The sequence below is a fragment of the Perca flavescens genome, chromosome 8 (genome assembly GCF_004354835.1).
Source record: "Perca flavescens isolate YP-PL-M2 chromosome 8, PFLA_1.0, whole genome shotgun sequence".
Classification (NCBI taxonomy): Eukaryota; Metazoa; Chordata; class Actinopteri; order Perciformes; family Percidae; genus Perca; species Perca flavescens.
The window spans coordinates 36745037-36767489 of record NC_041338.1 but is presented as its reverse complement, the minus strand read 5'-3'; the positions used below and the strand labels follow the sequence as shown (position 1 = coordinate 36767489).

At 39.3% G+C, this 22453-nt stretch overlaps 2 protein-coding genes across 5 annotated transcripts in view; one reads left to right on the top strand and one right to left on the bottom strand.

Annotated features, from left to right (window-relative positions):
• calml4b (calmodulin-like 4b) overlaps nucleotides 1–22453 on the top strand; it is a 40910-nt gene that overhangs the window by 6493 nt on the left and 11964 nt on the right. The window lies entirely within an intron of this gene.
• LOC114560737 (E3 ubiquitin-protein ligase TRIM39-like) lies at nucleotides 14733–20657 on the bottom strand. Of its 2 annotated transcripts, XM_028586334.1 has the most exons (3): nucleotides 20573–20657; nucleotides 15539–16624; nucleotides 14733–15175 (listed from the first exon to the last, which is right to left on the bottom strand). In XM_028586334.1, exons 2-3 carry the CDS (start codon nucleotides 16613–16615, stop codon nucleotides 15128–15130), a joined length of 1125 nt encoding a protein of 374 aa, XP_028442135.1. In that variant the 5' UTR covers nucleotides 16616–16624; nucleotides 20573–20657; the 3' UTR covers nucleotides 14733–15127. The 2 variants fall into 2 exon arrangements, with proteins under 2 accessions (XP_028442135.1, XP_028442134.1); XM_028586333.1 differs by having other exon boundaries at nucleotides 14735–16624.

The window sequence follows — 22453 nt, the reverse complement described above, 5'->3', positions numbered from 1 at the left end:
ACTAAAAGAGATATCAGAAAAATAGAAATAGAAAACATTTAAATAAACAGCATTTTAAATTAAATATTAGATAGATCTACAAATACTTGTTTATAATACTGAAGGGTGGATACACTTTTGTTATTATTTACACGTTTCCACGCAGCTGTTCTAGCCACTCCAATATCAACTTTGGTCTTGTTGCTTTGCCTGTCGCGTTGTCATTTCAATTCTCTTTTAATCTCCCCCTGGCATTCATCACGGTGCCACTGAGTGTGAGAGGGCAAACTTTTAAACAGAACAAAGACTTGGCAAATTTAGATTTCTGTACATGAAATATACCAAGCATGAGCATGACATTTTATCATAAAATACAATGAATTCACTGCTGTTCTAATCTGCGTGTTGTAGTAATAAGCAAATGTGAAAAACATTTCAAGAAAAGCACACATTGATAAGAATCTGATAAGGTGAGATAAGCCTTTATTGTTTCCCTCAAGATAAATCTGTCTTGGGCATTCAAGATAAAACAGGTGACAGCACAGCCTGTTTACACACCACATATTAGGTACAAAACAAACTACAGTTAGCATTCAGTAACAGACACCGATCCATACACTTAGAACATACACACCAAGGACATTGCATGATACCCTGCAGTGTACACCAATATATTGCACACTCCCCCTGAGTTAAAAGCCTGAGTATATGTACACCAAACATCACCAGTAAATATACATATATAACATTAAATTAAAATTAAACGGTTGTTCTACTCAGTGACAGACAGGAGAGATGATCAGAGGGGCAGAGTTTTTACCACCATAGTAAGGTTCGGGACTGAAGAATGGGTAGAGTTTCTCAGTGAAGGAGCAACCAGTAAAGGAGTAGATAAGAGCCGCAGCATCAACATCATAAAAGGAGACCAGACCCTCCTCATAATCCACAAACACCCCCACCTTCTGAGGCCGAGACTTCAGAGAGAGAAGGACATCAGGGCCAGCAGCAGCTTTGTACTCATTGTCATTCCTCAACCATATCGTCCAGTAACCTTTCTGAGGGCTCAGTGTGATTTGTCCCTTCCTGTTGATCGACTCTCTGGCCACTCCTAAAGTCCATTCAGTCTTCCCTTTAACCTGAACCTCGTAATAAAATCTTCCTGAAGAGACACTCTGTTTTGCTAAGACATACAAATAGTCATCAAACCTCTTTGGATTGCTTAGGCGAAAAAAAGAAGAAATAATCTCCCACACATCACCAAGTTTAACTTGTTTTCCATCATCAGACAGGATGAGATAAAGATTTTTTGTATCAGGATCAAGAGTCACATCCACTGCATACCGCCGGACCCTCATTAGCTCGAGATGGGCCTTCAGCTTCATCTGTTCTGAAAACACCCAGGCCATGAAGACGAACATCAGACCCAGCAGTATGAACAGCCAGGTCTTCAGTTTGGATCCTGAGTAGGCGTCACGGCGAACTTCTTCTGGTATCAGTTGAGCTGAATGTTTGAACTGAGCAACCATCTCAGAGATCAAAGTATTGACCTGCAGCTCAGGTTTCGTGTTGAAAGCCTTTCTACAGTTGGGACACTGATAGGGATAGTTAATATCCCAGTGATCAGTGATGCAGGTTTTACAGAAGTTGTGTCCACATGGTATGGTGAGTGGATCAGTGAACACATTCAGACAGATGGAGCAGAGAAACTGATCTTCAGTCAGCAGACTGCTGGCAGCAGACATATCGACACTCTGAGGATAAAAAAGGTGAAAACTCAAAACTGTAATGACATCTTTTAATTTGTTTCAGAAAATCTCACTTTCACAGGTTAAATATTTTTAATTCCACTTCACTATTGAACTTAACACATTTATAAAGATATACTGTGATATATTTACCCAGTATTTGTCTTTATTATTTGTTTTATCGAAAGTTATTGCTGATAAAGACCCAACATTTTCTTTGTTTGCTGCTTCATGACAAAAGCTTGTAAATATCTAAATAACAAGGGACATTTATTGCGAAGAATGTAAAGGAAATATACAGCTGCTGCTTTGACCACTCAGGTTCGCCGGCTTCTAAACAGCGATAGCAGCACTGTGATGTAAGAGAAGGAATGTCTGTAGTACAATCCTACATATTCGTGATTTTTTTATGCAATAATAATGCAGAATTTCATTGTGTTTCACTTATATGAATTCTGTAGCGATCCACGGCCGTGATTCCATGAACTAGCCAACAGTCTGTAGTTAGTTCACATCTTTAAAGGTCACCTATTATGCTTTTCTGTATTTTCTGTCATATCTATAATGTTACAATGTCAGATTTTCATGTGAAACATTGCCAAAGCTTCAAATAGTGAGGTAAACGTATTCTAGAAAAAAATCCCCTAAAACTTCAGATTTGACCCTGTTCTGAAAGCTCTGGTTTTAACTTTTTTTTAATACAGATGCAGCAGCCATGGGCAGTATAAGAAAATAAAGTGTTTTTTTAACATCTGCACCTTAGACAGGGAGGCTGAGAGGAAAGAGTTTGAAGTTCAAGGCTGCTTACCAAAGTGTGTCACAGTTATTTAAGTTGTTATTTATCTAGTTATTTATCTGACCTTTATAAGCAATACATTCATGTGTGCATTTTTTCTCAGTGTACTCACCACTGTTTGGCAGAGATTCGGCTGTTGTTGAAAAAAAGCTGCTAGATAAAGTTGAATTTTTCTTTTGAGAGAAACGGAGAGACTTGTCTTGACTGCAGCTCTGCTGTCACTCAGACAAACTTTCACCGGCAGTTCAGGAAATGTCACATTCCTCCTGTCAGTGTAGCTCTGTGTGGAAGGCGTTACTGCCTCTTTGGAAAATACCTTAACATAGATTGAAAACAAGATATGCTTTTGTTTCCTCGTCTTTCTTCTACAATGGAAGTGTACAGCAGTCAAAAGAACAAAAAACACAGCAAAATTGAAAGATTTGCAGAAACATACTATATATCTGATGCCTTATAAGAATACAAAGAATACAAAGTTAGGCTCACTGTTTAACAGACAAAAATAAATGGAATGACAAAAAACATAAAAATAGAAGAAGGGAAAATACACAGCATTTTAAAATTAGATACAATATTTGTATAACCAAATAATTAGTTATACAGATGACGCCATCTAAATATTCCCCTCCAAGCCAGAAGCCACAGTAATCACACCCTTTCATTCACTTAGAGGGTTTCACCATGAGGTGGCACTTCCCTCACAAAGTGTAGTAAGCTATCATTTATTGTACATTAAATTAATCTTTACCACATTGAAGATATCACCCAGAGACATGTAGCAAATCCAGTTCATTCCAAGTCAATGATGTCTATTATACAGTAGGTATAGCCTACTGTAGTAATTGCTCTCTAGTCTCTAGTTAGTGTGTCTTCAGCTAGTTTAGTTAGTCTATTTAGTTATTGTAATTTAGCCTTTAATTAGGCCTGCATTTGTTTAATTTACCCGTGCATGGTTAAAATGTGGCTCTTTTCAAAGGTGAGGCTATATAACCATGTTCCTACAGTGGTCATTTTACATACATTATAGCCAAATAAAATGCTATCTTCTATCGTCATCTTTACTAGTTAATATAGACTGAGAAAAATATTAATTCACTGTTCTTGGCGTTGTAACCTGGTAAGAAGCGACCCACCGTCGTGATACACAAAACCCTGGGTTGGACCTTAAGTTACCTCGGTAACCCCAAATCTTGGTTAGTAGTAAAGACCTCTGCCCAAAAGCTACGACTGTCAGCTATACTGCAGTATTTAGGGTGAACGTTTTCTTGCATGTTAGCCAATAAGAGTGTTTTTTGATGGGCCATTAACACTTTACCCTCTGTTCTAGCAGCAAGAACTAGGGATGCACCAAATCCATATTTTTGGGGAATAACAAATCCACGGGTTAACATTCTGCGGAAACCAAATACCAAATCCTCATCCCATCCTCAGTCCATTGTGCTATTTTAGAAAAAATATTTTCACACTGCCACCCGGTGCAGTAACTGTTCTGATCATTTACACATAGGATGAATACTGTGGGCATATATACCTTAGTGTGATTTTGAATGACGTAATGTAAGTAGCCTTCAAGTGAGTGAATATTCTTAAGAAATATGAATTGAAACTTGGGATTGTTGCAACTGAACAAAACAATAGATGTGCCTCTTAAATGCCTTTTTTAAGAATCCAAAGTTGGCTCACTGTTTACCTTTTGTTACTTCATTAAAAATGTAAATGGTACAAAGTCAGACAGAATACATTTCACATAACGTCAAAAAACACAGATGACAGACTAAAATAAATAAAAGAGATGACAGAAAAGTAAAAAATAGAAAACATTTAAATAAACAGCATTTTAATTTAAATATTAGATAGATCAACAAATAATTGTTTATAATACTGAAGGGTAGATACACTTTTCTCATTATTTACATATTCCAGAGTATTTAAAGCTACATTGTGCAAGAATTTCTCCCATCTTGCGGTGAAATTGTATATGACTACCAACTGAATATGACTTTCTAGTCCCTCCCATTCTGAGCGTGTTTTAACTCCTACGGTGGCCAAACCCAAAATGATCTCTTAGTATCTCCATCGTTTCCACGCAGCTGTTCTAGCCACTCCGATATTAACATTGTTCTTGTTGTTTTGCCTGTCGCGTTGTCATTTTAATTCTCTTTTTAATCTCCCCCTGGCATTTGTCACGGTGCCACTGAATGTAAGAGGGCGAAATGCGGAGGTATGTCCCTCTTTGGCTAATGTATTTTAACGATGGAGGTATGTCCCTCTTTGGCTAATGTATTATAAATATGGAGGTATGTCCCTCTTTGGTTAATGTATTTTAACGATGGAGGTATGTCCCTCTTTGGCTAATGTATTATAAATATGGAGGTATGTCCCTCTTTGGTTAATGTATTTTAACGATGGAGGTATGTCCCTCTTTGGCTAATGTATTATAAAGATGGAGGTATGTCCCGCCCCCTATTCTGAATGATTCTGAATGTCAGATTCTACGCTTATGAGAATACTTTGATTAGCTGGTGGAAGTACTTACACATGAATGAGCACATATTTGTGAAAGAGCAAAGTTTTTTTTGCTAAGAATCAACTAAAAAAATTACACAATGTAGGTTTAAGTAAAAAAATCTATTAAAAAGAAAATTTTAAACAGAACGAAGACTTTGCAAATTTAGGTTTCTGTACATGAAATCAGGAGCATGACATTTTATCATAAAATACAATGAATTCACTGCAAATCATTTCAAGAAAAAAACACATTGATAAGAATCTGATAAGGTAAGATAAGCCTTTATTGTTTCCCTCAAGATACATCTGTCTTTGGCATTCAAGATAAAACAGGTGATAGCACACAGCCTGTTTACACACCACATATTAGGATACATGTACAAACAAACTACAGTTAACATCCAGTAACACACACCGATCCATACACTCATTGACTGACAGGAGAGATGATCAGAGGGGCAGAGTTTTTACCACCATAGTTAGGTTCAGGATTGAAGTATGGGTAGAGTTTCTCAGTGAAGGAGCAGCCAGTAAAGGAGTAGATAAGAGTTGCAGCATCAATGTCATAAAAGGAGACCAGACCCTCCTCATAATCCACAAACACCCCCACCTTCTGAGGCTGAGACTTCAGAGACAGACGGACCCAAGGGCCAGCAAGAGCGTAGTACTCATTTCTATTTCTCAACCATATCGTCCAGTAACCATTCTGAGGGCTCAGTATGATTTGTCCCTTCCTGTTGATCGACTCTCTGACCACTCCTAAATCCCATGCAGTCTTCCCTTTAACCTGAACCTCGTAATAAAATCTTCCTGAAGAGAAACTCTGCTTTGCTAAGACAATGACACAAGTATCAAATCTCTCTGGGTTGTCTGGGAGATTCTTCACCACATCACCATGTTTAACTTGTTTTCCATCATTAGACAGGATGAGTTTAGGATGTGCTGTATCAGGATCAAGAGTCACATCTACTTCATACTGATGGAGCCTCTTCAGATCAGGCTTATGGAGCAGTTTCATCTGTTTATTGAGTTTCTTCTGCTGAGCCACATAGAGCTGCTCCACCTCAGTGTTTCTCTTCTTCAGCTCAGAGATTTCCTGTTTCAGATCTTTGACGAAGCCTTCAGCCAGTTTCTCTGTTGTTTTCTGTTTCTCTTTGATCGTCTCGATGAGCTCAGCCTGGCTTCTCTCGAAAGACTCCTTCAGAGTGAAGATCTGTATGCTTGTGTCTTCCTTACTGAGCTCCATTGAGTGTTTGATCTTCTGGATCATTTGCAGAATTTCAGCCTGTGTCTTGCACAGCTCAATCTTCTTTTCTTCAAATTCTTCTTTCAGAAGAACAAAATCATGTTTTTTTTGTTCTGAAACCATCCAGGAAATGAAGACACACATCAGACACGCCAGGAAGAACATCCATGTCTTCTTTTTGGATCCTGAGTAGACGTCACAGGGAACTTCTTTGGCTTTCTGTTGAGCTGACTGTCTGAACTGAGCAGCCATCTCAGAGATCAAAGTATTGACCTGTAGCTCAGGTTTCATGTTAAAAACCTCTTTACAGTTTAGACACTGATAGGGAAGATCACTATCCCAGTTTTTAGTGATGCAGGTTTTACAGAAGTTGTGTCCACATGGTATGGTGACTGGATCAGTGAACACATTCAGACAGATGGAGCACAGAAACTGATCTTCAGTCAGCAGACTGCTGGCAGCAGACATGTTGGCACTCTGAGGATAAAAAGTGTGAAAAAACAAAACTGTTATTACATATCTTTTGATTATTTGTTTCATAAAAACAGTGGAGAACGATATCGTTGGGATCTCTTTCAGAGTGATTCTATGAATGATAGAAACACTGTCAGCCAATCAGAATCCATCTGACATCAGGACACGGCGTGACTTCTCCCCTCGGTGGGGCTACAATCCTTTAGCTCTGTGTATTTTTAAACATTGGTACTTTGAAAGTACTTCTCTTGTCACAGAAACCCCAGAGAGTGAATCTTGTGTTTTGGATGTGATTATCATACTGTCTGCGTTTTTGTTCCGGTGTTCTGCACAGATCTCACACCGCCCGCCTGCTCTCATCCCCTTAGCTCTCTGCAGCTAATCAAAGCCTACAATCAGCCACACTAACAAGTAACAAGCAGACATGGCTAAGAGGGTCTTCACCAGTGTTAGGTAACGTAACTACTTTTTCAGGTAAAAAGTAGTGTAACGCGCTACTACTGACGGTCTTCTCAGTTGCGTTCCACACGGTACGTGACAGACGCTGGTAGCAGAGCAATGCTGCAGCCAGTTTAAGCTTCATGGCTTTTTGCTGGACGGCGCTCTGAGCGGAGAGCTACGTGACACATGCCACTACATCTCTGAGGACTGGCGCTTAAATCGGCCGTCCCACAAACAAGCTGACAACCTCACAGATGGATGCGGTGGAGATGGGCTCATACATAGGCTACACGCAGCGGACCGCTGTGGACTTGTGTCAGTCGCATGGATATGCAAAGACTTCCAGAAAAGAGGCTCCATGTGTCTACGACAATGCACGGCCCATAGTGGCTGCGCAACCGGTACAAGTCGATACAGACATTACATACACTAACACCTTTTAACGCCGATGACGTGCTGATGTGCATTCAACCCACGCTGGACTCGTTCATAATGAATCAGCCGTCACTCTGTGAGGAGAGAATCCAGTCTGCAGTGTAGTTCAGACACTTCACTGATAGACCAGAGATTGGCATTATGGTCAAAGATAGTTTTTGTATAATTAACTTCAGTCTCTGCCAGAGACGCCTGCTTTTAAAAGTAACGTAAAAGTAATGAATAACGTAAAAAGTTACTTTCCATAGGGGATAACTAAGTAAAGTAATGGATTACTTTTTTAAGAAGTAACGAGTAACGAGCAAACACTACTTTTTAAAAGTAACTTCCACACTGGTCTTAACATTTTTATTTCCAATTTAATATTGAACATTTATTATATTATAATTTACTAATATATATTTATATATAGTCAGTATTTTTCTATATTAAAGACCTTTAGCGTCAAAGGCCCTGTTTCCACCTGGTTTTAACATCTGTCCTGTGTGTGTCAACAGTACACTGGTGTGTGTAAAGTCAGTTTTTTCTCTCGTTATTTGTACATTAGAAACGTTCAATGACTAATAAAAAAAGTACTGCCTACAGTCTTATGTGCCGAAGGAGTGCTTGGATTGGCTTGCTAGAAAAATATGGCGCACTTTCGTGAAGGTAGTTGTCAAACCGATAACTCAGATGGGGTGCGGTTCATTCTAATGAGCCAAATTTGGTTGGCTCACATGTTTTCTGATCAGCTGACTAGGTCGTCTTATTTCACAGTTTGTGGGTTGGTAGGCAATCCAGCTACCAGAATGTGCACAAGCACTGAAACAGTGATGTCTTTATAATTAAATGTCCCTTTTTTAAATGTGCAGAAGAAAAGATGGAAGCTACTGCTCTCCACATGCCCCACGGCCACCGATGGACCTCAGTTAAACATTTGTCCTGAGTGGAACTTCCTGTCTGAGTAGAGCTCAGGTTTTGAGTTCAGACCGGTTGTTGAAACACAGTAAATATGATCAGCTGTTCTGTCTTACAAAGGCACACAGCAGGAACTACAGAGACAGGGAGGCTGAGAGGAAAGAGTTTGCTTACCAAAGTGTGTCACAGTTATTTAAGTTGAAAAACGTCAATTATCCGCCTTTATAATCAATACATTCTTAAGATAAGATAAGATAAGCCTTTATTGTCTCCTGCAGTATAGGAGAAATTCACAAAATGGTAACACATCGCACATAGACACACAAACATACAGTTAACCTACATAGAAACATATCATACATTATCTCATCCAATGCTTCAATACATTTCTAATAAACCTCACACCATACCCCCCCCACACACACTTTTCCTCACAATCACAGAAGAACAGAAGAGAACCCACAACACATCCTCCCCCTCGTATTGCACTTCATTTTTATAATGATTGCACATTTGTCGTTAACTCATGCTGTGGTCAATAACTTCTGTATTGCAAAATGCCCAATTGCATAATACCATATCAAATATATCTTAGCATATATATATATATATATATATATATATATATATATATATATATATATATACAGTACAGGCCAAAAGTTTGGACACACCTTCTCATTCAATGCGTTTCCTTTTTATTTTCATGACTATTTACATTGTAGATTCTCACTGAAGGCATCAAAACTATGAATGAACACATATGGAATTATGTACTTAACAAAAAAGTGTGAAATAACTGAAACATGTCATATATTTTAGATTCCTCAAAGTAGCCACCCTTTGCTTTTTTATTAATAAGGGAAATAATTCCACTAATTAACCCTGACAAAGCACACCTGTGAAGGTAAAACCATTCTAGGTGACTACCTCATGAAGCTCATTGAGAGAACACCAAGGGTTTGCAGAGTTATCAAAAAAAGCAAAGGGGGGCTACTTTGAAGAATCTAAAATATAAGACATGTTTTCAGTTATTTCACACTTTTTTGTTAAGTACATAATTCCATATGTGTTCATTCATAGTTTTGATGCCTTCAGTGAGAATCTACAATGTAAATAGTCATGAAAAATGAAGAAACACATTGAATTAGAAGGTGTGTCCAAACTTTTGGCCTATACTGTATAATATGTATATATATATATATATATATATATATATATATATATATATATATATATACATATTGAAGATGTGATTTGGGTCGTGGGTGATTTTGAGACCCTGTTTCCTCACCGCCTCCTCGAAGAGCTCCTGAAGAGGAGTTGGTGGCATTTGGCCAATTATTTTTCCATCCCTTTTTATTAAGTTTTGGAGCTGTGATTTTTATTTAATGGACAGGTTACCGAACCAAGCCTGCATTCTTGTGTGTATTTTGTCTCAGTGTACTCACCAGTGTTTGGCGGAGATTCGGCTGTTGTTGAGAAAAAGCTGCTGCTGTTTCTTTCGAGAGAAACGGAGAGACTTGTCTCGACTGCAGCGCTGCTGTCGCTCAGACAAACTCTCACCTGCAGTTCAGGAAATGTGACATTCCTCCTCTCAGTGCAGCTCTGTGTGGAAGCCGTCACTGCCTCTTTGGAGAATACCTTAACATAGATTGAATACAAGATATGCTTTTTTTTCCTCTTCATCCTTCTACAATGGAAGTGTACAGCAGCTGAAAGAACAGACAAGTACAAACAGACAACACAACAAAACTTCCACTTTTTAGTTTAGTTACTGCTCCGCGAGATATCTCCATTGGTCAGTCTGGTGACGAGAACGCCACCCCATGGTCCAGTGTAGACCGGTGGAGCCGTGTTTATCTCTGTGAAGAATCAGCTGTTTAGCTCACCACAGCGAGTATAATGAACGTCCCCTTGTTCAGAGAAAATGCTCAGAGTCTGCCCTAAGTTTACATTAGTCCAGACCTGGGGGAACGAGAGGACTGGTCATTTTCGATAACCAAGATCTAAGTGTGTCTCTTTCTTTCCCCTTTCTTCTCTCACTAACGTAACACACACACACACACACACACACACACACGTGGTTGAACAGCTAAACGGCTAGCCCCAGCCACAATGTGCGTAAGTAGCTGTGTTGGGCATCTTTGCTCTAAACACGGTAGCTTGGACGAGTTAACAGGTTAACAAAGCCTCGTGGGCTGCTCCAGCTCCACGACCCGCCAACGCGGTCCCCTGACGGCCATTTTGGTAGTCCTTGGGCTAGACTATATCTCGTCACCTCCCAGACACATGCCTGCCACATGTGTTGTTTGTTTTTCTTTTGGTTGTAGGTTGTAAAAAAGGTATGTAGCGTGATGATTGAAGAGTTATTAATTGGCCATTGATAATTTTGAAGTTAAATAAATTCTACTATACTTACATAGCAGTTGTGATTATTTGTGTATTTGTTGTAATAAGGGCTGGTTAAACAAGTCGATGCTCAAATTCAATCTTCTTCTGTTCCTGTCAAAGATACCAGATAAATTAATCAAATTAATTAAGATCTGTATTTTAAAGGGAACACCATCAATGAGACTATTTCACAGTTCAAGTGTTGACCCCTGGTTCCAGGGTGGTGCCCCATTTTGATTGTTTGTCAATTTTTGACAACTCATTACTTTATTAATATTAATAAAACATCTTTTAATTTGCCAATAATTGAATCTGTAACCCTTCCAATTCCCAACACATAAAATGCAATGAATTCACTGCTGTTCAAATCTGTGTGTTGTAGCAAGAAGCAAATGTGAAAAACATTTCAAGAAAAATCTGATAAGGTAAGATAAGCCTTTATTGTTTCTCTCAAGATAAATTTGTCTTGAGCATTCAACATAAAACAGGTGATAGCACACAGCCTGTTTACACACCACATATTAGGATACATGTACAAACAAACTACAGTTAACATTCAGTAACACACACCGATCCATACACTCAGAACATACACACCAAGGATATTGCATGATACCCTGCAGTGTACACCAATATATTGCAGACTCCCCCCAAAAGCCTGAGTATATGTACACCAAACATCACCAGTAAATATACATGTATTACATTAAATGAAAGTGAATCTAAAAAACCAAATGGTTGTTCTACTCAGTGACTGACAGGAGAGATGATCAGAGGGGCAGAGTTTATACCACCCTCATAAATAGGACCGGGATAAAAGTATGGGTAGAGTTTCTCAGTGAAGGAGAAGCCAGTAAAAGAGTAGATGAGAGCTTCAGCATCAACATCATAAAAGGAGACCAGACCCTCCTCATAATCCACAAACACCCCCACCTTCTGAGGCCGAGACTTCACAGAGAGACGGATTGCAGGGCCAGCAGCAGCGAGGTACTCCTTTTCATTCCTCAACCCTATCACCCAGTAGCCATTCTTATGGCTCAGTATAATAAGTCCCTTCCTGTTGATCGACTCTCGGACCACTCCTAAATCCCACGAAGTCTTCCCCTTAACCTGAACCTCGTAATAAAATCTTCCTGAAGAGAAACTCTGCTTTGCTAAGACAATAACACAAGTATCAAATCTCTCTGGATTGTCTGGGAGATTCTTCCACACATCACCAAGTTTAACTTGTTTTCCATCATCAGACAGGATGAGCCAGGGATATGCTGTATCAGGATCAAGAGTCACATCCACTTCATACTGCTGGACCGTCTTCAGATCAGGCTCATGGAGCAGGTTCTGTTTACTGAGTTTCTTCTGCTGAGCCACATAGAGCTGCTCCACCTCAGTGCTTGTCTTCTTCGGCTCAGAGATCCCCTTTTTCCGATCTTTGATGAAGCCTTCAGACAGTTTTTGGTCTGAAACCATCCAGGCAATGAAGACAATCATCAGACACACCAGTAAGAACATCCAGGTCTTCAGTTTGGATCCTGAGTAGACTTCACAGGGAACTTCTTTTGGTTTCCGTTTAGCTGACTTTTTGAACTTAGCAGCCATCTCAGAGATCAAAGTATTGACCTGCAGCTCAGATTTCGTATTGAAAGCCTTTCTACAGGTGGGACACTGTTGTGACAATTAATATCCCAGTGATCAGTGATGCAGGTTTTACAGAAGTTGTGTCCACATGGTGGGAGGACTGGATCAGTGAACACATCCAGACAGATGGAGCAGAGAAACTGATCTTCTGAGGACAAAAAGTGTGAAAAATCAAAACTGTCATTACATATCTTTTAACTTGTTTCATGAAATCAAACTTTGACAGGTTAAATATGTTTTATTCCACTTAAATATTGAATTTAACACTGTGATATATTTAGCCAGTATGTGTCTTTATTATTTGTTTTATTGAAGCGTCTGAGGGAGCAGTTACTACTGATGAAGACCCAACATTTTGCTGCTTCACAACAAAAGCTTTTTAAATTACAAAATAATGGGTGACTTTTATTGCGAAGAATGTATAGAAAATAAAACCATTCCAGCATTTTACAGCCGCTGCTTTAACCACTCAGGCTCGCCGGCTTCTAAACAGCAATCGCAGACGCTGTGATGTAAGAACAGGAAAGTCTGTAGAAAAATCCAGACTGATATCATGAAGTGGTGTATGTATGACACGCCAATTCATATGCTATTGTTGGCGTGTTATTAAGACGCATACTCGCTTTTTAGCGTGTTTATCAACGCCGTTTGGCCTCCATTGACTTCCATTACCTTGCGATTGCATGTTAATTGACGCTGTAGTTGCGGCAGACTCCATTTAAAGAAAATATCTTTTAAAATGCTACATTGCTTGTAAGAAAATAACAGTAGAAAAAGGAAGCTTTAAAAGTGCACGTATTTATACCCATGACACATGCACATCAGCAAACACCCAACATTATTGTTTCGCCGCTGCCGACTGCTGCCGTCTTGCTTAAAGCTATAGTGCATAGTTTCTGTCGCCCCTATGAGGAATTCTAAGTAATGAAAACAACACTGTCCATCTGATGCTAGCTTTCAGCAAATATCCTCTATACTCAAGATAGCGCATTTCAAGCAGTGCCATTGGTATTAAACAGTACATACATCCTGTCTCCTGAAGGGGCGTGGCCTTGTTTGAACGTGTAGTGAATGAAAAGTTATATTTGAATAATTTATTAATATGTTCTTTTGCTAACAAATTTAGCATCACGGAGATTAGTTTTGTTAGGGGGTTCAGGAACGTTAGCTGACGTTAGCTTCTCTTTGTTGCCAGATCTCGCGAGAGTTTGGTCCTGAGACAGAAACAGGTCTCAAACTAAGTTCATTTTCTTTTGATGTGCCCGTTTGAAAAATGCCATGTTAGTGTCAGAATGTTCTGGAGATATGTGTTATCTGTTGTCTTTTCTCATTGGTGACGTAAAAACACATCACCTGAGTTGCTGCTGATGAAAGTTGCTGGACGGCACCGTACCGAGAAATACAGAGTTTAGTTTTGCTGATAGGCTTAATCAGTTTTGTATCAACTCATTTGGCTACTGCTTTTACTTTGTTTCTTTGTTCTGGATTCTAGTTTTTTAACTTTGAGCAAATATTCTGCCTCAGTGTACTCACCAGTGTTTGGCAGAGATTCTGTTGTTGTTGAGAAAAAGCTGCTGGATTCAGTTGAATGTTTCTTTTGAGAGAAACAGAGAGACTTATCTTGACTGCAACGCTGCTGTTGCTCAGGCAGTTCAGGAAATGTGACATTCCTCCTGTCAGTGCAGCTCTGTCAGGGAGGCGTTACTGCCTCTTTGAAAAATACCTAGACATAGTTTTAAAACAAGATACGCCTTTGTTTCCTCTCCTCTCTTCCTTCTTTCTTCTACAATGGAAGTGTACAGCAGCCAAAAGAACAGACAAGTACAAACAGGCAACATAACAACAAACAGGCAACATAACAAAACTGAAAGATTTGCAGAAACATACTGTATCGTTGGGAGCGTGCCTATGTTCCCACAGCCCTATGTTCCCACAGCCCTATGTTTACCACATTTCATTTTTCATAACTTTGTATCAGATGTTATCCCCTAACCCCTAACCCTAAAAAAAATTGCTGTGGGAGGATAGGGCCTAAATTGAAGGGAAATGTAGGAACACAAGACCTAATTTTGAAAATGTCCTAGAACTGAGGGAACATTGGGCTGTGGGAACATAGGGCTGACATATTATTAATGCCTTTATAAGAATTGAAAATTCTGCTCATGGTTTCCCTTTTTTTATAACTTTATTAAGAATGTAAATGGTAGAAAATAAACAGATTTCACATATTGTCAAAAAAGACAGATGACAGTTATAACAATGAAGGGTGAATACACCTTTCTTATTATTAACATGTTCCAGACTAAAATAAAAACAATCAATCAAAAAACGTTTAGACATGGTTATGACTTGGCAAATTTAGATTTGTGTATATGAAATTTACCGGGCAGGATTATGAGATTAATCGTCAAATATGATGAATTAACATTGCTTTTAAAATACACAATAACATCTGTAAGACTTGATAAAAAAGGAGCTAGTAAAAAGCCTGAGTATATGTACATCGAACATCACCAGTAAATACACATTCATTACATTACATGAAAGTGAATCTAGAAAACCAAACGGTTGTTCTACTCAGTGACAGACAGGAGAGATGATCAGAGGGGCAGAGTTTTTACCACCATAGTTAGGTTCGGGACTGAAGAATGGGTAGAGTTTCTCTGTGAAGGAGCAGCCAGTAAAGGAGTAGATAAGAGCTGCAGCATCAACGTCATAAAAGGAGACCAGACCCTCCTCATAATCCACAAACACCCCCACCTTCTGAGGCCGAGACTTCAGAGAGAGAAGGACTGTAGGGTCATCAAGAGCGAGGTAGTCATTGTCATTCCTCAACCATATCGCCCAGTAACCATCCTGAGGAGTCGGTAGAGTACTTACCATCCTGTTGACCGACTCTCTGGCCACTCCTAAAGTCCATGCAGTCTTTCCTTGAATCTGAACCTCATAATAAAATCTTCCTGAAGAGAAACTCTGCTTTGCTAAGACAAAAACATAGTTAAAGAATCTCTTTGGATTGTCTGGGAGATTCTTCCTCACATCACTATCATGTACTTGTTTCCCATCATCAGACAGGATGAGTTTAGGATGTGCTGTATCAGGATCAAGAGTCACATCCACTGCAGACTGCTGGAACCTCTTCAGCTCGACCCGAAACAGCTTCTTCATGTGTTCACTGAGCGTCTCTTCCAGCTGAGTCACAGCTCTCCTCACAAACCCCTCATATGAAGGTGAATGGACGTTGACTTCTGTCCAGTCCTTGGTGGGTGGAACAGCATTCAGGGAGGTGAAGCTCTGGAGGAGGTGTTGCTGGTCTTCAGACTGTAAGAGCTGCTCCACCTCAGTGCTTCTCTTCTGCAGCTCAGAGATTTCCTGTTCCAGCTCTGTGATGAAGCCTTCAGCTGGTTGCTTTGTCGTTCTCTTCTTCTCTTGGATCATCTCGATTAGCTCGGCCTGGCTTCTCTCAACAGACTCCTTCAGAGCAGTGACGACCTGAACACCTTCTGCTATCTCTCTGTCAGCATCTTCATCACTGAGCTCCACTGAGTGTTTGATCTCCTGAATCTTCAGTCGTCTCTTCTGTATCACTTGCTGGATTTCAGCCCCTGTCTTCCACAGCTCAGCTTTCTTTGCTTCATATTCTTCGTTCTGAGGACCAACAAGATGTTTCTTTTGGTCTGAAACCATCCAGGTCATGAAGACACACAGTAGACACACAAGGAAGAACATCCAGGTCCTTCTTTTGGTTCTTGAGTATACGTCACAGGGAACTTCTTTTGGTTTGGACACTTGTTGCTCTGAGCTGCTGCTGGCTTCCTGTTGAGCTGACTGTCTGAACTGAGCAGCCATCTCAGAGATCAAAGTATTGACCTCTAGCTCAGGTTTCGTGTTGAAAACCTCTCTACAGTTAGGACACTGATAGGGAACATCAGTAACCCAGTGTCTGGTGATGCAGGTTTTACAGAAGTTGTGTCCACAAGGTGTGCTGACTGGATCATTGAACACATCCAGACAGATGGAGCAGAGAAGCTGATCTTCAGTCAGCAGACTGCTGGCAGCAGACATATCGACACTCTGAGGATAAAAAGTGTAAAAGAAAAAAATATTATTTTATATCTTTTTAATTAATTAAAGCATTTAACGTTTATTAGGGTTATGCAATATGTTAGTGGTGCAATACATAGGCTGATGGATTGTTCAATATGTCATTGTGTACTGCATATGTTATGTGGAAATGTGTCATTTGTGCAATATGTAGGCTATTTGGGTTGTGCATTATGTCATTTGTGCATTTTGTAGGCTATTGGGGTTGTGCATTATGTCAGTACATTGTGTCATTTGTGCGATACGTAGGCTAATGAGGTTGTGCAATATGTTAGTTGTGCATTTCGTAGGCTATTGGGGTTGTGCATTATGTCAGTACATTGTGTACATTGTGTCATTTGAGAAATACGTAGGCTGTTGGGGTTGGGCAATATGTTAGTTGTGCAATATCTTATTGTTATTATATCTAATCTTATCTATCTTATTCATGGTGGCTCCATAGCGCCACCTAATTAGTTTAAGCCTTTGCATTTTTGACGCCCTTAATAAACTTAAACTCATGACAGTTGGCGCCAACATCAAAACCTGTGTGCACTGCGAGACTATACAGCGATTTGGTCTATGCATGTAAAAAGGCTCCATAGTGCCCCCTAATGTGTTGAAGGCCTTAATTTGGTCATAGCTGCGCCACTATTCCCGAAATTTAGTACACACATTGCTCTCATAATTTCAAACATATTTACCATTTCCTTTCATTAGCTCTGCCCAACCGGAAATCGGCCATTTTGAATTGTATGCGTTTTTCACGTATTTTATGCAAAATTCCTTCAAACTCCTCCTACGGAGTATATTGGATTTCTTTTAAATTTGGTTACCATCCTCTGACTAACGTGACCCTAAATTACGAAAGATTAGACGATAGCTCGAACGATGATGTCATAGGTGATGTGACAACATTTTAGGCCCTTTAAATGGTATGGAACTCTTTTTAAACTACTCCTAGATGATTCAACAGATCCTTCACAAATTCGATCAGCAGCAACTTGGAACAATGTTGCTGTGGAGAAACGGGCTATTTGCAAATTTCACCATAAGGCTTTTGTAACTTCGCATTATATTTTTCCAATCTGCCTGAAACTTCACATGCATTTTAAGAGTCCAGGCGACATCTACTCACCCATATTGAGTCATGGTTATAGTGCCACCTACGGACAACAGGAAGTCAGCTTTATGTGACAAAGACGATCTGATTTACATGACATTTACATGGTGTGGTTTACACAGATTAAACTGCAGCATGACATAATTAGTGTATAATGTCATGTGTGTTCTCTAGCGCCATATAGTGGACAGAGGAAGTGTTTTAAAATTTGTAATATGTCATTTCCAGTGCCACGCACTCCACCCAGGAAATAATGTCTAACTTGTGCTTGCAGTGTCAGATGGTTATGAAATCTATTACTGCATCAATCGGTATACCGCCAGTCCCCCCAACATGCAGGGAGGGGTGAGGGCCAGTTCATCCCTGTTTGCAGCTTTAATTATTTGTTTTATCGCAGCGCTGCGCTGCGCAGTGCAGCGCAAAGCCCGACACAAGTGTCTTTGCTAGTTTAAGACCGACACAGTTGTCAATTTCCCGTCTAGCGACCGCGTCCAATGTACCATAATGTACCATGACTATAAGAAGGATCAGAACGTGGCAGTCCTCTGATTAGATGCAGAGAAAGCTTTTGATTAGGTAGAGTGGGCATATATGTGAAGGGTATCTGAGGACTTTGGATTTGGTAGCCATTTTGTCTCATGGATTAAAATGTTATACGCCCACCCTTCTTGTTCCTTTCTAATAAATCAAGAAAGGTCAACTCTTTTTCCATTACAATGTGGCAAAAGAACACAGCTCTCTCAACCTCATTCGTCTAGGAGATGTGGACCACCATCTATCTTTATATGCAGATGATGTTGCAATCTTTATGTCACAGCCTGAAAAGTCTATTCCCATTCTGTTAGACCTCATAAAGTAATTTGGTGAAGTTTCTGGGTACACAATTAACTGGAAAAAAGCAAATTTTTGCCTCTTGGGGACAGCCATGAAGCAGAATTTTTGCATAAACTCCCATTTAAAGTTACAGACAAGCTATAATACCTTGGAGTAACACTGCCAAAATATCCTAAATTAATTTTTAAACTGAATTTTCACGAAAAGGTGGAAAGACTAAAAGGAGATATTGGCAAGTGGCGCATGCTCCCTTTTCTATGGTGGGTCGTATAAAAGCAATGAAGATGGTCTCACTGACAAGATTCCTATACTTCTTTCAAAATCTTTCTATTTTCCTAACAAAGTAATTCTTTAAACTACTAGACACAATAATCATGCCTTTTATCTGAGGTTTTAAAGTTCATAGAATATCAAAATATCATTTAAACTTGGGTTACCATGCTTTCAACATTACTACTGGGCAGCAAATCTTAGAGCTCTTGCCTGTTGGCGTAAAGGCTACAGCCTGGAAATTTAAACAAACACCCCTGCGTGGGTGGCCATTGAAAAGAAAGATTTCAAAGACAGTTCACTTCCAGCTCTTCTTTTCTCAACATCTGGACTGTCTATAAAGACAAAAGTGAATAACCGAATTGTTCTTAATTGTTTGAAAATATGGCAGCAAATTAAGAAGTGCTGCAAGTTGCCTAGAACCTCTATCTATGCTCCAGTGTGTCATAATCATGCATTTCCCCCTTTACTCTCAGATGCAACTTTTTATAGTTGGAGGCTAAAAGACATAATAGTTTTAAAATATCTGTATATTGACAAACATTTTTCCTCATTTACTCATCTAAAAGACAAGTTTTCCCTTGGATCAACACACTTCTTTAGATACTTGCAAGTTAGGACCTATGTCCACCAAAACCTGCCTATTTGAATCCCTCCCTGAGGAAAGAAGGGTTTATAGTCTTTTGCTTGGCCCACCAGATTTAAAACACTTGATCTCAGATTTTGTCAAGGTATTTTCTGAACAGGTGAACTATGCCACCCACTCTTTGAAGAAAGTTTGGAAAGAGGAACTGGGTCTCCAGATTGATGATATTGTTTGGGAGGTGAGTCTCAGTAGAATCCAATATTGTTCAATTATAAGGGTGATAGAATGCAAAACCAATTTTACCCTGTCATAGTTGAATAATGACAGTTTGGAGGGTAAATAGGACATACATAGAACCTCAAATCCTATTAACACCTCAGATCATCTAATTAATAATGAGCATAACATATTTGGAAGAAAAGCTGTTGTTCCAAATAGAGCCATTACACAGGGATGCATAAGGGCCAAAAAATAGCACCTGGGCCATTTTCAGCCCAACCAATGTTACATACCCCATTAGGAGACCTTAAGGAACAGTGTGAAATACCCTATATAATCATTCTATCACCCCTTTAATGTCAGACATCACTTAATCCAGTTTAAGGCCAGGCATTGACTTCATTATTCAAAAACTAAACTACATAGAATATATCCTACTGTTTCCCCTTTGTGTGATCGATGTAAGTCAGCTGACGGTTCAATTCAGTTTTAATTTAGAGTACCAGTGATGCAACATTAAGTTTCATTGTCTTGAGTAATACGCCCAAGGTTTTTTATTATTTTTCTTCCTCTTTTCCTTTCCTCTTTTCTTTTCATATTGGCATATCTTTTTTTTTACTCCTAATCTTTGTCCCTTTGTATTATACTACTTGGAAAACACTTAACACAGACAGTGGGGCTCAGAGTATTTTTTAAGTTGTAAAACGTCAATTATCTGCCTTTATAAGCAATACAAGATTAAATCAGACACTTTACTCTGTTTGGACACCTCAAAGGGAAGCTAAGCTGGGCTAGTTAGCTTTTAGCAGACCTATTTTATCGGCTGTTAGTTTGTTTCTTTGTTCTGGATTCTGGTTTTAACGTTGACTAAATATTTAATGAGTGCATTCTGTCTCCCTGTACTCACCAGTGTTAGGAGAGATTCTGCTGTTTCCTCAGTGAGAAACCGAGAGACCTGCCAGACTGCAGCTCTTGCTGCCGCTCAGACACAGTGTTACTTTCAACTTTCAGGAAATGTGACGTTGCCGCTCTCCTATTTCACTGTTGCTCCAACTCTCAGCGGAGCTCTGTGATGGAGGCGTTACAGTCTCTTTGGAAAATAACCTTGGCATAGTTTTAAAACAAGCTGATGTTTTAAAGCTGCACGGAAAGCTTGTATCATGTGGACGCGCCGACAGCGTTGTTGTCATTACTTAGAATTCCTCATGGGGGCGACAGAAAATATGCACTATGGGCGCTATCTTGCACCCGGCGCGGTGCAGCGCAAAGCCCAACGCAAGGGTCTTTGCTAGTTTAAGACCGACACAGTTTTCAATTTCCCGTCCAGCGCCCACGTCATTTAAATAGCAAATGCACCTGCACCCATCTGTGGCCCATGGGCGTGCTGGTGTTACAGGGAGGTGTGTTCAGGTGCATTCTGGGCGTATTGCTATCTTGAGGCAGGGGGAAGTGATCGCACCATTGACCAACAAAAACCTGGTCTAAAGTCAATAACGCAGCATTTCATTGTTATTTTAACAGAGCATTAGTAAAATGCTCCTAGGCTCGTGCACAGCACACACACACTATGCTTGTTACACACACAGGGACGCACAGCAGCACACACACATGCAGAAGATTACACATAAAAATATTACGGTGCAAATCCTCCATCATAACAGCAATGCTCCAAGGTCCAAACGTGCCTGGCTTTTAAAGGAAATGGGAGATGATCTCTGATTGGTTGATGAATGTTACGCCCAAAACACACCTCTAATTAATGAAGACACTAAGTACAACCCTTTAGGACCATGCGCCCGGCGCACGGACCCTTTTTTCTGCCGTCAAACTAGCAAAAGTGGATTTGGACACGCCCTAAACACACCTGTGCCATGCGCTTCACGCCGTGCGACTAGATAGTTAAAACAGAGCCCAAAGTCTGTAATAATCATTAGGAAATTGTACTTAAAAGTAACAGTACTCAATGCAGAAACATCCTCACATTTCCATCAATCCTTTCCCTCTATTTACTGTCAGTTCCACCAAAACATCTCATACATGTCACTGATAAGTTGTATCTCTCTTTTGAAATGAGCTATCATATTTGACAAATCCAGATAAAATGTTTTGTTTTTGTCTTTTTCAAATAACCCTGGTAATCCTGAAAAAGAAGAGGTGCAAAATATATATATATATCCATATTTGAAGGTAATGAGAAGGTTTAGGAGGCAGATAAATGGAAGTTAAACTTAAAAAAGAGCAAATGTAAGCCTAAGACTGACAGTGTTAAAGGCAAGTGTCTTTGTCAATTATTTTCACTGAACATATTATAGCTGAGATCAAGTTATTTCAATACAAAGGCTGAACAATTAAATATTGAATCAGCTTTATTGGCCAGGTTTGCAAAATCAAACAAAGAATTGGACTCCGGTTAATCTTTGCTCTTAAAGTACAACACTCACTTAACATATAAGAATAAAAACAGAAAGGACAGTAAGTAAAAAATATATATATATATATATATATATATATTAATAAAAATACTGTTAAGTATACAGAATAACAATACAATATCATTTAGAAATTTATGAAAAATATACAATAACAATTGAAGAGAGGGACGGAATAGTGCAATATCAGTATGGTCTGAGATTTAAGATTTAAATATAAATATAGTGCAAGGAGTCCTGTCTGTCGCTTCAAATTAGTGTGTTGTAGAAAGAAGCAAATTTGAAAAATATTTGCAGAAAAAACACATAGGTTTATGTTATTTTAACAGATTCTTATCATTGTGTCTCCCGTTGGAGAA

Coding starts and splice junctions, on each gene's coding strand:
- LOC114560737 (XM_028586333.1), bottom strand. CDS start 16,615: ATGTCTGCTGCCAGCAGTCTGCTGACTGAAGATCAGCTTCTCTGCTCC.